This window comes from Dermacentor andersoni, chromosome 5, assembly GCF_023375885.2.
Source record: "Dermacentor andersoni chromosome 5, qqDerAnde1_hic_scaffold, whole genome shotgun sequence".
Taxonomy (NCBI): Eukaryota; Metazoa; Arthropoda; class Arachnida; order Ixodida; family Ixodidae; genus Dermacentor; species Dermacentor andersoni.
Genome location: NC_092818.1, coordinates 190325338 through 190340179, shown reverse-complemented (window position 1 = coordinate 190340179; position 14842 = coordinate 190325338). Strand labels below are relative to the sequence as shown.

Below are 14842 nucleotides of genomic sequence, written 5' to 3'. Positions count from 1 at the left end.
AGCAATTTGTTATCTTAGTGAGCAAAAATGTACTACACTACATTGTTCACATATGCTAGTATAGGCTGAAAATTGAAATACTACCAAGCTGCATGGCCAGACTGCAAAAATATTAGCTTTTTTAAGATTGCGCGGTCTGTGAACTTTTGACGCCTACTGTACATGAATGCAGTGACTGCCATGTTGTGATATGCAAGACTGCATTGATGGGCTCTTGACTGAAGCTTTCTTTTGTGTGCTGGCTTTCAGGCAGCTGCGTTCTTGCTTTGGATGTACTATATATTACTCTGACGTGCTACCAATACCACAATTATGTTCTATATCACAACTATGTTTTATACACGCCCACATAATTGCTTTTCACTGCTTTCCTTGAAACCGATAAAGGAATAGAAAGCTATTCAGACATGTAACCATACCTTTACCCACCACATACCTAATCACATCTCATACGGCACCTTAGGCATGTATGGGTGACATTGAATGTTTTTCACACTGTGAGGCAAGTGCTTGCTTGTTGATGTCAATTACTGTTAGAAATTTAGCTTATCACTTTTCTGCAATTTGTTCTGCGAAGCCACATGTGCAGTATCGCATGCTGCACATAATACCACATCAAATTAATATTTACATGCCATGCAATGCTCTGTGCATATGTTCAGGTAGTGCAACTGAGTTAATTGAGTGCTTGCTGTAGTTGCAATGGTCAGATTTTCCTTGTACTGTAGCCGACTGATTCTTTGGACTCTAAAAATTCGGACAACATAAAGCCAGAAGTTCGATTTTCCGGACAAAATTTGCCCCGGCAGACCAGCGCTATGAGTCAGAAAGGATGCCATTTTGAATCTTGAGCCGCCTGACTAGCTTTGGATTGGACGTGAAGTGGCTTGAATCGGTAGTAATTTGATTAGCAAGGCCAAATCCACGCGGCAATGGTGGGGCCTGTTGTAAGAAACACCTTGTCTTAAAGGCCACGCTTTTGCCTGTAGCCTGCGGTGGAAGTGATCTTGAGAGCTGGAAACAGGTCATGCGTGGCCAGTTTTGGACATCACCTATGAACGCCAGGTTATGCTAACGATAACCACCATCATCATCAGGTTTGCCTTGGTGTCGTAGGTGGTGTCGCACGCATTTTTGTCCAGCAGTGATCCGCCGGCTTTTATCCAGTACAGGGCAATTGAAATCATTGCCTGCCATCACTAGCCGCCGTACAACATATCATCGTTATTTTATTTCAGTGTTTTGCGGCTGTTCGTTCAGCACAACACCGACGTGTTTTTGACACCTTGGTCCCTGCTCTTCACCCGCCTCCACCGAATGTGTCGAAGAAGTGTGGAAAACATCAGACCATGACGCTGGACGAGAAGGCCACCATCATCAGGCTTAACGAGCAAGGACGGACCCAAGTCGATGTGGCGAAGGAGTTTGATATCTCCAAACAGACCTTGTCTGATTACGCGAAAAACGAAGAAAAAAATCTTGTCTGCAGTCGACCAGTTGCACTGCAAAACTGGCTGTTGGCCAGTTTGACCAGAAAGGCCAGAAAGGACAACATCCGAAGCTTGAAGAGGCCCTGCAGCTGTGGTTGAAAGGAGTCCTAGCAAAGAACCTCCCCATTTCGGGCAACATGCTCAAGCAGAAAGCCAAGATGGTCACTTTAAAAATGGGCATTCGGGACTTCAAATTCACCAATGGGTGGATCCATGGGTTTAAGAAAAAGCACGGAGTCTCTTTCAAGAAAATTTGTGGGGAGAGCTGTGCTGTGGATCAATCTACTGTCACGGATTACCGGACAAGTAAGTTGAAGGCTCTGCTACAAGAGTATGCTCCTGCAGATATCTTTGATTGTGACAAGACAGGCCTAGTCTTCAAAATGCTGCCGGACCATTCACTTTCTTTACTAATATGGCTTGTGCTGGTGGGAAGCATAGTAAGGAGAGGGTAACTGTCATGGTTGGGGGGCAAATGCAGTTGACACCTAGAAGCTTTCCCTTTTTTGTGATAATGAAGGCGAAAAACCTGCACTGCTTTAAGGGTGCGAAGAGCCTGCCTGTGCGGTGCAGCAGCAATACAAAGGCCTGGATTACACAAAGCTTGTTCGAAAATTATGTCCACCGTCTGGACCGGATGTTTGAGCACCAGAAAAGGCAAGTAGTAATAGTCATAGACAACTGGCAGGGTGCATGGTGCCATAAACAACCTGCAGGCTATTCGTTTTGAATTCTTGCTGACGAATACAATGAGTGTGCTCCTGCCAATGGACCAAGGGGTCATTAAAAACCTCAAGGTGCACTACCGGGCCTGTTTACTTGGCCGCACACTCATGTGCTTTGACAACGAAAAAACGTACTACGTTAAGCTGTTTTCTGCACTTGACATGCTAGCAGATGCCTGGAAGGCTGTTCAGCCTTCGACGATTGCAAATTGGTTTAGCCATGCTGGATTTTGCAACTCTGAAGAGCCCGTGACCGAAGAGGCAAACGGCACCACTGAAGACATCGACACCGGCGAGAAGCTGATTGCCGACTTGTGCAACAGTGGGATAGACCTTCCCGCTGCTGTTACTTTCCACGAGTTTGCCGCGACTGACAACAACGAGTTGTGCACGGAGCTTACGGATGACAAGATCGTGCGGCAGGTGACCACACCACTGCAAAGCGACTCGGACTCCGACACCCCTGGCCACTCACAAGCATCATTGCAAGACATTGTCAACTTTCTTGTTGACTAGTGCATATAACGAGAACATGACGCTTCCACATATGCAAGCAGACGTCATTACAAAAAGCAGGAATTTAAAACAAGGTACCATCCGCGACTATTTCAGTCCAGTTTAGCTGGAATAGAGTTTGGTTTTGCGACTCGCGGATTTTTCGGACTGCTATTTTATTCGGACTACTTTATGGCTCCCTCCAGGTTCGGAAAATCGATCGGCTACTTTACATGCATTTCACAGACTGATGCAATGTGGCTTTATTGCACAAAGGCCTGCAGTTTACACATTACACAAAATGCTAAAATTAGCCTCAGCTCACATGTTGCTGTTGTTCTTTAGTCACGCGATAGCTCTGCTTTCTGTTCTGCATCTATTTGGGGCTTCTTTTATGATTGCCTATTACATTGCACGATGTTGCGCGCATTGTTTTTACTTCTGCTCTGATGGCTTTACATTTTGTGCAGGCCATTGAAGAGGTCTATGTGGACCACTTACACTCTGTCAAGAGTCCCAATCCACGTGTGACATTCTGTGTCAAGACATATGAGCGCACCTTCCACCTAATGGCGCCCACGGCTGAGGCCATGCGTATATGGGTGGATGTCATCTTCACTGGTGCTGAAGGCTACCTTGAATTCCTCAGTGAGGCCGACATCGCGCCTGCTAGCCGTTCCAGGCACAAGTTCAAGGACTGAACAGTCTCCTTCACTTCATTGGCCTTGGCAGGTAGGTCACCTCGATGAACAACTGGGCTGTAGTTGTATAGACCAGCGCACCATCTTGTGTGGTCAATGTATCTGTGCAAAACTAAGTACTGATGTGAAAGTGAAGCCCTTAGGCACTGATTTCCAACCAAGTGCCTTTATGTGGTAGCCTGTAGCTTTGAGAAGCTTAGAATACATTAGAGGCCTGCCCTTCGTACTTTTGTGATTCAAGAGTTCCCTTGCAGATAACACTGGCACAAAGAGAAGCAATTCTTTGCCAAAGATGCTTCAGGAGGTGCTTCAGTGATGTCAGTCACCCTTATTGATCACAGTAGCATCCTCATGGTTGTAACATGTGAATTACCATATTTACTTGCATAATGATCGCACTTGCGTAATGATCGCACCCCTGAATTTTGGCGTCAAAATTCGATTTTTTTTCTTTCCCGTGTAATGATCGCAACCCGAACTTGCTGCAGCGATATGTCGCGTGCCAAGTCCAGCTAATGATGATTGCGCTTACCATCTGTCGAATGCTGTCGAATGCTACGCAAACGACTCTTCAAGACATACCAAGCGGTCTGCACACACCAAACATTCTTAAGCAGATGCCCCATTTTATTCCTTTCATCACTTTCCATACTTCCATGAAAAAAAAAAAAGCTACAACCAAACTTGCCTTGGCTTTATTATTTGTAGGCTTTATAATGGTTGTGGTCAACAACAACAGCAAAAAAGGCGCCTTTCGATTCTTCTCGTCTGCACTCGTAGGCACGCAATAAATCGCGAGCGGCAACGATAGTAGCCACGTTTACACTGATGCGTTTACCCTATTCGTACGCCGACACTTGTAACTGAGCTAAGATATTCGCCCACCCTTAGTGGAAACACGCCGTATTGGCATAGTAGTGAAGACAAATGCCACAATTTCCGCAGTATACCTGCCATGTGTTTCTATGTCACTGGCAGCTAAGCACGCCCATCGCTGTCCCTGCCCCTTCAAAGTGGACATGGCTATGTTATTGCCACAGACTTGCCGATAATAACGATTTTATTCATTACTGATATGGAAGAAACTGTTTCAATGCGTGTAATGTACTCACGAAAAGAAAAAACAGCTCGTTCCGCGCGTTCGGCTTGCTCAGCCAGCCGCCATTTTTGTTTTGGTGTACTTCACTGTTACAGCGGCAGCCACCTATTTGTTGAACTGTTGTCATCCCACAGCTAATGCGGGATGAAAAAATAAAAATTTCCCACATTACCCGGTTACCCGGATAATGATCGCACCCCTGAATTTGTGGCAATTTTTTTGACAATGAAGTGTGATCATTATGCTAGTGGATATGGTAGTTTTATAGGTACTGTAGGGAATAGTGTTTATCATGAATAGCTCAGTTCATTACAAAGAAAATTTTAGTTTTCTTCATATGACCATCTTCTAAGGCTTTTTGTCTGCTACCAGTAGGCTACACTAATTGGCCAGCTGATCAAGCTTTCACCTAGTCCTGCTGGTCACCTCAAGTTTAATATTTAATGAACTAGTAAGTAGCCACAGCGCTACAGCTTACATGGGCAGCTTAAGTGCCTACCAAAGCCAGCATCAAGCATTGCTTGGCACAGCAAGTGGATTCTGACTCATACTGATTCACCAATATAATTTTCTTGCTATATGCTCTTTCACACTTATGTACTAACACTCATCGGCACTCACTCACGCTCCTGCTCCTGCCCACACATACTTGCCAACACTCGCTCACTTCCATTCACACTTAGCGACACCCACTAATGCTATTACTCATGTCCACTCAAACTCACGCACACTTCTCATGTCCACTCACGTTCGCTGACAGTCACTCACTTTTGTACTGACATCCATTCAAGCTCGGTGTTGCCACCTTTCATTGATGCTTGTGTTTTCACAGCGCTCACTTGTCTTTATATTCACATCCACTCAACCTCCATCAACACTAATTCCCATTCACCCAGATCCAACCCCACCTTTTGTCACACACTCACAGACTATCCTGCATCTGTGATATCATTCTGGAGCGAATATGAGTCAGTGTGCTCGTGAGGGAGTATGCCAACCTGTTATGCCAGGCCAAGTTTTGATAACAATTTGACCACCCATGCTACCTATTTCATGGCTCATTGAGTTTGTGGCTTGATACACATCAAGCATCTTTGTGTACATTTACCAATTTGGTTCAAGTTGTGGAAAGCACGTGTAAACTCAAAAAAGAGGTATTTGTGGCTAGGAGGAAGGCAGCTGTTTGTGAAGAAGCTGCTCAAGAATTTTAAGGGGTAAAGTGGTTAAAGCGTACTCTGGCTATGCCCCTACACATACACTTTGATGTTGAAATGTGACGACTGCTGTGATTCGAATCTACCTTATTTGCACGATTCTAACAAGCACCTTTTTTTGAATAAAAGATGCATTCAAATTCGCATGTGTATTACAATCGTAACTAATTCTACTCAATATAAAAAACGAAGCCGATTCTTACTAAAAAAAAAAAAAAGCTGAGTGCACTGTAGCTAGCCACTGTGCCATCAAACGGGTCGTCTGAAGAAAGCGACGCTCGAAGACGTCGCAAGGTGGGTCCATAGAGTGTGGAATGCCCTCCTGCAGACGATGGTTGCGCGAGCCTTCAAGAAGTGTGGCATTGCTAATGCATTAAATGGAACTGAAAATGACTTTCTGTGATCAGTAGACAGCGGAGAGGAGGCGTCATTAGACACGGATAGCGACTAGCTGCTAAGATTTAGCTTCGTGTGTGTCTGTGTTCCTTCGTAGATTCCATAAAATCGTTTCCACACGGTACACGTCGACTCAGGTTTCATTACTTGATGCGCGCAGTAAAATCAGCACCAAGTGTGTGTTTTTTTTTTTTTTTTTTTTTTTTTTTGGCGGGAGGGAGAAGGGGGGGGGGGCTATTTTGGTGGTCTGCGCGTTACAATCGGTGGCACAGTAGAATCGTGCAATATTGTATGTACGTTGGCAGCTCCATACTGCTTTCAAAACTTCCCATTCTTAAAAGGGCCCTGCAACTCCTTTGTTTCACAACTGAGAACACACTTGAGTTGGTGCAATGCCTTTAAATGTGTTCCCGAAGAAATTTTTATAACCTAATAATAACAGAAGTGTAAAGAGCCCAATTCCTTCTCAACACAACGTTTCCTCTCAATTGGGCTTGCACCAATAATAATGCCTGGCGTGTTGCTCCTTTCTTGCTTTTCCTTCTTTCTGCAGTGCACTTGTGGTACCCCTTCAGGGTTGGCTTCCAATAAAGGTGATAGGATGGGCAGGACGTGTCAGCGTATCACTTCTCCCGTTTGCTGGAAAGTTGTAGGAGTGTGTAAGCATGCACAAGCTTTCTCAAGGGAGCCGCAGGAGAGAGCAATCTTGTATGCAAGATTGTAAGCTCCCTGATACATGCAGTGGAATAGTTTCTGGCTCGCATATTTACGGCACTATTGCCTATAAACGGTAAACATTTTCTTATTGTGTTCAAAAAGTGTTGCAGTGCCCCTGTGCTTACTATTTCTCTGCACTAAGCGAGTTGATGCCGGCATTAACAGTCTACTTTGATTACTGTAGTGCCAAGGCTGGAGTTCAAGGGTGTCACAGTGTGACATGCAGAGGAGATGCCTTGCCCGGTTATCATCTATGACAACTGAAGCCAACGAAGTCCCAGGCTCCTTCTTCCATAGAGGGAAAATGTGACAGCTACCCCTTTTGTACTCTGCATGATACGCTTGTTCAGCCTCAAGGGAAGCCTACACCAACTATATTCGAACTTTGGCAAGGGACAAACCAGCCGACAGAGTGCTGCATGGTGGCAGTCATGAGCAAAGGAAGAAAAATTGAGTGTTCGATCTTCAGCGATAGTTGGGCAAACTAGTCTCACATCATCAAAAGGAAAACCTGAGCATTGAACTCGGTTTGTCTGCAGGAGCATCTGTTGATTACGTGAGTGTAAGTTTCCCTGTTGTATACATTGGCAGCAATGTCCGTTGATATCATGGATGTGAATTTTCTGTCATGGCACTTGGTGTAATTTTCAGAAGTTTTCATGTTCATATTTCAGTGTAAATCATTTTGTTCTATGTGTGCGTGTGTGTCTGTGTGTGTTTGTTTGCTTGTTTCTTTTGACTCTTTAAGTTGCTCTGTTTATGACTTCGGTCATCCCATGCTAAGTGTCACTGAATCATTATAAAGAACTACCACAAAAGTTAAAGCTAACCACATTTTTGAGCTGCGCTCAATCAAGGTGCGCATTATATTTTGCTTAAGATTTCAAGCAGCTTGCGTTTTATTTGCTGCCTATGCGAATGTTGCATTCTGTGAAGTAACTGTTCAAGATTGATAATTTTTTCAGTTGCACTGTATAGCTTAGCTCCCTTCCAACATTCATACAGTTCTCTTTCATAAGTGCTCATGACTTGTAGAATGGTGTATGAAACCACCGTATCACAGATATCAGGCTCATTATATTGTGTTGCTGCTTGTGCATATAAACATATCAATTGGCATTTTCTTACTAAAATTTGATTTTTGTTTAATTATGTGATCGTCTCCCAATAAGATGAACCTCAAGGCATGCTGAACAAACAATTTGGTCGGCTGTCCATATGCTCAGTTTCAAACAAAATTGAAGAACGTAAACAACTTTCACACTGTCAAATCCGATAAGTCTCCAGTGCAACATACCAAAATGGCTGGGGTTGCAAGAGCACCTTGTACTGTCAGTGCATTGTTCTGAACTAAGTGATAGTCATCGAAAAAAAGCAAAAGTAGAAAATGAAGCAATTGTTTTCACCTTGAGGACAGTGACACTATTCCACATCTTGTCACAACAGGAGCAAGGAACAATAGGACAATGGCAAAATGATCAGGTCATCATGGATTTGGTAGAGCAGTCGTAGCTAAGCTGAGATAAGCATAAAGGCCAAACTACATGCACATGTGCTGGCGCGCTAAAGCTCGCGCCCACATGCCTTACGCATGCGCAGGTGGTGTAGGGCAGATTGTACGCACCGAAGCGCGGCGGGAGCGTAGATATCTTCTCCAGACAAATATCGGTGCTCTGGCTGCCTCGCAAAAATACAAAATAGCGTCTACTAAGGCGGAAATGTGAGCCAAGCGCATGCGTGCTGGGGCACGTCCTGTAGGTTCAAACCACCATTCCTAGTGAGGCACAGCAAACGCAAGGCATGTGGGTGCGAAATTTCGCACTCAGGCAAGCGTACATGTAGTTTGACCTTTAGTGTTTCGAAGTGAAAACATATGAGCTAGGACAGCTGCGTGTACACTAGTTTCGGAAACAGTCAGACTTGCAGTTCCTCTGGCTTGGGCTTTATTTGCATCTGAGCACACATGTTGGGGACACTAATCCAATTCTTGAGACACATTACAAGCTTTCTGATAATAAAATTGAAGAGACTGTCTCAAAAATTGCAGGAAAACAAATAACTCCTTCACAGTGAAAGAAGTTTGGTGATTTAGTGCAGCAAGACTGTGTTGCTACTGACCAGCTGCTGGTATTATGCCTGCTACAAAATGTGCCGCACATGGCTATAGGTGGCAGGAACAGCAGTGATAGTATGGCGGCGCTACACTGAAGCACCATAATAGTGGTTATGCTGGAATTGTTTCCTTTGAAAGGAACTTTAGTACTTTATTACTAGTGATAACCATGTGGACAAAACCATAAGGTGTTGTGGATTATCTTAAGCCAAACTTTGGATAAGCTGAACTAAGTTCGATGGTCCCTTTGTGTTCACTTTAATGGGAGACTACTGCGTAATTTATCACAATGTCAGAGTTTTGATTCGGCAAAAAGAAAATTTTGTAGCATTTCTTGCTTTTCCATTTTGGTGCTTAAGCAGCTGAATACAACATTCGGCCCTTGCAACAAGTCACCATAACTGTTATACAGTTATGAGTTACACTTTTTTACATTCTTACTGATGCACATTTATTTTGCAACATCTGTGTTCTACAAATGAGTGCCTTTCTGTTTTGTGATGTTTACTCTCTTTTTCAACTTATTTCATCCAAGGTGTATGCTGTACTTTCATAGATGTGGTTACGTACCACTTATCAGTGTAGTATTAGCATCACATCTTGCTGCCATTTTCATTATAAGATTCGAATTGTCTAACGGCTACTGTACCGTTGCCTGTGTATGTTATCATTTTCTAAACTGTGTGGTTTTTACTGTGGGCATTTATTGCTGCTATTTTGCATTGCTTAGAGTTGGATAAATAACCAGTTTTGCTTTGGAAATGAATCCAAAATAAACTGAGAACCATAAATTTTATTTATGTTTACTTGTATGTGCTGTACACCGTGCAGAGTTGCTTGTATCTAAGTCAGAAGAAGTATGACACTGACACTTTGCAGTTATGTTTTGTCATGTGGAATATGTGTAATGAGGAGTCATGCTAAGAATCATGACATCAATTCCCCCAAAGAGCTCTGCATTGCATTTCATTAACAAAGCCAGCGAGCTTTAAACTTCAATTTGTTTACATCTTTACTGCTTACGCAAGGTATGGTTATGTAGCACTATCAGATCATACAGTTAACTTTTCCATCATAATATATTTCACTATTGCTTCTTGGGCATTACATCCTTGCCAGAAAATTAAGGCAGCTAAGACACATGAACTTTTACATAACAGGTCTCAAAGCAAAGTTGCTAATTACGCAGTTTTTGCCACCCTTGCAGTTACACCAAGCTGAATCTATGACTAGAAAAGGAGTGCTTTCACCATAAAAATTTGATGCATTGTGGTATATATTCTGCTATGTGCCCTGTAGCATTACAATGTTGCTACAAGTGGCCCTTATCTGACACTTCAATACATTGTTTCTGCACCTTGTCTTTCAAGCACTTCAGTCCACCTTTACTGAACTTGCTCTGTTTGGCTGTACAGCCCAGCAGCATCACCAAAAATGTTCAAGGTAGCTGCAAGACTCATTAAAAGCAGTGTACTGACAGATAGCCAATGCTCACATATCAAGGAGGAGCATTCGTTGTGGTCGCACATGGCTGCCAACTGCTGTGTTAGTAGGAGCATAGTCCTCTGCAGGCACACAGTAGCCTGGAGGATAGCAGTGCAGCAAGAAGTTATAAGCCGAGTGCATGCAGTACACTGCAATATTATGCTGGTAACCACAATGTCTCGAAGCTGATTCTACCAATGGTATCATAACTGGTAGCTAGAAGATTGAATCTGGTTCAAAACTATGATACTAGCATAGCATATTATTCTAGACCATATATTATAGATGACGATTAGTTGCAAGGTGATTGTTAAAAAAATAAAGCTACCTATTGGCAGCCTTTGGGAATTTATTCTGTTTTGCAGTTATGGCAGCTTTTGTGTCTGCATAAACCTAGGAGTGCTCACACAAGCATTGCATTACGCTAGAGTTCACACCAGGCATCTGTGTAGCGCTGCTAGAGCACAGCAACTACTTCGTCCGTTTCAAGTGTTTGTTCAATATCTTATACTGACACAAAGAACCCTATGAAAAATATTTTCTGGTGCTGTATTCCTGCTCTCTATATTGCTTTGTGAATTGCGGTCAGCTAAGCAAGGCCTGTCAGCACACAACTTCACTTGGCGAACATGCCATGTGAGTGCAAAGCAGTGGGTGCTCAAAATTTGTTTACGAGTTATTCGGACACGACTGTCACAATTCCATGAATATGTTGCATAGGGCTGTAAGTTCTTTTTTTTTTTTTTTTTTTGCAAGTTGTGTGAGCAGGTTGGCATTGTGCGAGAGCCCCCTTAATACCTACTGCATACATCTAAGTCAGAAAAGTGTACAGTACATCTACTTGCTTTGTCTATTAGTGGTACATGTTTAACGGTAGTCAGTGTTTTTTATTGTTCCTTTGATCACAAATGTCAGTTGATAATTAGCTTTGTAGATAGCTTCACAATGTGGAAACTTAAAAACAGCACTCGAGATTCATTGACAAACATCAACAAATAGTTTTGGTTTGCTACGTTTGTAATTGTGAATCACTGTTTTGTCGGCATTCTTGGGTCCAGACATTTAACATTGTTTTTTGTGTAGTACTTCTATGTGTTTTTGCCCATTAATCAACCTTCATGAATCCCTTTCATGCAGCAGTTAGTGTTGCAGAAATTTGCACTTTTGAATCTGGGTGGCACACCTGTGCCCTTATACAAAGGAGAACACCTTTGAAGTTGTGTTACCACTAAAAAAGCAGTGCATTAAAGACGTTCATCTGTGCCAGTCTCATGCCTTGTCAGCATGAAACTGCGCCACTTCCATTACTCTTTAATGCTGTGCAGTGCTCCATGAAGTGCATTTGTACATCTTTGTGCATTGTTCCTTTCGTTGTAACAAAGCCTGTAATGCTTTATATCACCATGTTTACTATGTGAGAACATGCTTACATTCAATATGTGCATGTGACTGAATGATTGGTTTGTGTAATTTTGTGTTCGCAACCTTTCTGCATTGCCATTCACTGCAAAGAACTGGCATTCCTTCCCTTTAATTTTTTGTTCTTTGTTCTCAGCTTGAGCAGTGAAGCTAGAGCGGTATTTTCATGGCAAATGTAAAGCAATTAAACCAGCAGCGGTTGAGTTGCCATGACTACTGCTCCCTGGCTGATACAGTGCCAGATAGCAACATGTGTGCCTTGAGGTCAATCTTTTTGTTATTCCAGACCAATTTGTCCTGTGGTAAAGCATTTAAGGTGGCAGTAATAGAGACTTTTAGCTCAGCGGGTTTACGTTTCGCTCCGCTCACGGTCTCCACCGTTGCGCCAGCGGAGCGGCTCGCGAAAAAAAGAGTTTTAGCCCGGCGGATCACTCACCCACTCGAGCGGGGTAAAGAGCGGGGCGCTCTGCTGCCCCACCTAGTGGTCCGAATAGGAGTTACTGAGAAATGAATTTGAATTACGCTTGCTTTATTATGCAAGAAATGTTGAATAAAGATATATTACATGTTCTCAGTACATTATTTGTTAATAATATACTGAGTACTAATGTACGGGTCAGCGCCGCAGTCGGCGTCGTCGATGCAGAACTGCCGGCATTCATGTTCGCGGCTGCCATCTTGCATTTCCCATACACGCCCGCGCGCGCTTACGCACGCTCGCGCGCTGCGTATACCCTCCGCTGGGGAGTGCTTTCCAGCGGGCGTAAACGCTGCTCCGTAAAACCGCTGGCCGCCTCAGCGTGGAGCGCATGCGCAGTCGCGTCTCCGCTCGCCCGCTCCGCTCCGCTGGCCGTAAATCCGCTGGGCTAAAACTCTCTAATGGCACTTTGATAAGTTGATTCCAGGCATTTCTTTCTCGAAACCAACAAATTTTGATTGCCAGACTTGTAGACCTCAGTTGTAACAAACAAAAAAGAAAAAGGGATTTTGTGTAAAAGCTACTTCTATTAATTGTAGGTTCAGCGTTTTGATGCTTTAGGCTGCAGGATGTTGCTTTGTGGCCAAATCTGCCTCTGAGTGGGTAGTGCCTAATGGTAAAGGAGACATATCTTTCTCTACTCTTACAGCAGCATCCAAAGTGCTTTGCACATGGGGCAGAATTTGTATAGTATGCATTATTTGCATGCATGTTGCACCCAGGGATCACATATACATGCTTGTATAATGGTTCACCTTTGGGATGGAATCGAAGCCCAGGCCTTGTGCATTCCCTTGAGTTTGCTGTTTACACAGCACTTGTCTCCTTGGCATCAAAAAGCATTGACTTAACAGGTGCTTATGGCTGAAGGTAAGAGACCTCTGTGAATGATAGCAAGGCACTTGGCTGATAATTATCATCATATCACATTTCACTACTTGTCTACTGTAACATTTTGATACATTATCATAAAAGTGGCTGTTAATATTTGCTCTCCCTCTCATGTGAGCTTTTGACTTTCTCATGTGTGGACAAGTCTGCAGAACATTTTAAGTATATACATACAAACATACCACTTTCAGTGTCTGTTCCTAAGAACGCAACAGTCCAGGTAAATGCAGCAGGCAGAGTATGTGGCCCATTGATGTACGAGCACCCACATCTGCTAGCTAGCTCTCGAATGTTGCATCACATGTATGTGTAATTGTTGTGCGCCCTTTGTGAACAGTAGATTTTAGAGCATATTACACACTGTTTTAAACAGTTGCTTAGAACCACTCGGGTTTGCAGGTAACTGAAGGTGCCATTGATGCTAGACATTTCTCTTTTTTCAAGAAATTTAAGTCTAGTTAGCAAGTTGTGGTCACTTTTGTTTGTGTACCATTGTGGTCCGCATTGTTAACTTCTAAGTTCTCAGCTTGTCAGTGGCCAAGACATAGTAGCCCATAGCTTGCCTACTTTTATTCGAAGTGTACGTGTCCTCACATTGATGTACCATCCAAAAAGCTTTCTTTCATTGAGCTGTAGTGTGGTTGATCACACACATTTGTTTTGTAGTAGTGCTGCACATGAAAATAAAACTTAAGAACTGGTTTTTGTGGCTGCGAGTTGAAATTTTTGTAGTGTGTAGATTTCTGGCAACATGCTTTATGATGTCTATGAAACAAATATTGCTTCTGTTCCTATAGCAAACATTACCCTCACGCCTCGTTGGTTTAGTATACATGTTTTACAAAAAATAAAACCAATTACTCAAATGACCTAGCTTCAAACTTTACAGTGATTGGCAGTTTTCGTCAGGGCTCTCACCCTGCCTGTTGTGCATCTTTTTTCCATAAAATTTATTATTGTAACACAGTGTCAGCTGCCGAGGTCGGTTCGCAGTACCAGCCTGTGTGACGTGGTTCACTGCTCCTGCAAGGGGCGATGGCGAGCAGCTATGAGTAAGGCTCGATGTGATGCTCCCTTGGGTATTGTCGCTGCTGGTGGTACGATTTCCCCACAACGAAGGGCCGCTCTCATCATTGGTGGAATGAAAGTGTGAGAAGAAAAGGTAGTGCTGTGCAAGACGGGCTGTGCAGCGACAATGGCTATGATATGGCACCAGAGTAGCACGTGTCGTCTCTATGGAAACAAAGCGTTGCATTAGCGGAGGTCTGCATACGGTGACTGCTGTGAATCACGCCCACGCGTAATTATCGGTGATTTTTTTTTTCAACGGCGTGAAATATTTAAAATTTGTTCTGAAGTTTTTATGTAAACACATCAGCTGCCACACCATATAAAATCTGACCCGCCGCAGTAGCTTAGTGGCAAGGCATTGCGCTGCACAACTCAAGGCTGTGGGTTCGATCCCAGCTGCGGTAGCCGCATTTGATAAGAGGTGAAATGCAAAACTGCCTGTGTACCTGGATTTGGGAGCATGTTAAAGAACCCCAGGAAGCCAAATTTGGAGTTTCCCGCTAAAGCATGCTTTATAATATGGTTCTGGCATGTAAAATGCCATAATG

General features: G+C 43.4%; 1 protein-coding gene and 1 pseudogene across 3 annotated transcripts in view; both read left to right on the top strand.

Moving 5' to 3' along the window:
• The window catches only part of LOC126532320 (uncharacterized), a 559184-nt gene extending 545258 nt beyond the window's left edge, over positions 1-13926 (top strand). For all 3 annotated transcript variants that reach the window (XM_055071431.2, XM_050180012.3, XM_055071432.2), the window contains 2 exons: positions 3181-3442; positions 7022-13926. In XM_055071431.2, the coding sequence (XP_054927406.1) occupies positions 3181-3411 (231 nt within the window). In that variant the 3' untranslated portion in view covers positions 3412-3442; positions 7022-13926. The remainder of the gene's footprint in view (positions 1-3180; positions 3443-7021) is intronic.
• Positions 715-3130, top strand: LOC140218638 (tigger transposable element-derived protein 4-like; annotated as a pseudogene).
• Positions 13927-14842: the final 916 nt, after the last annotated feature.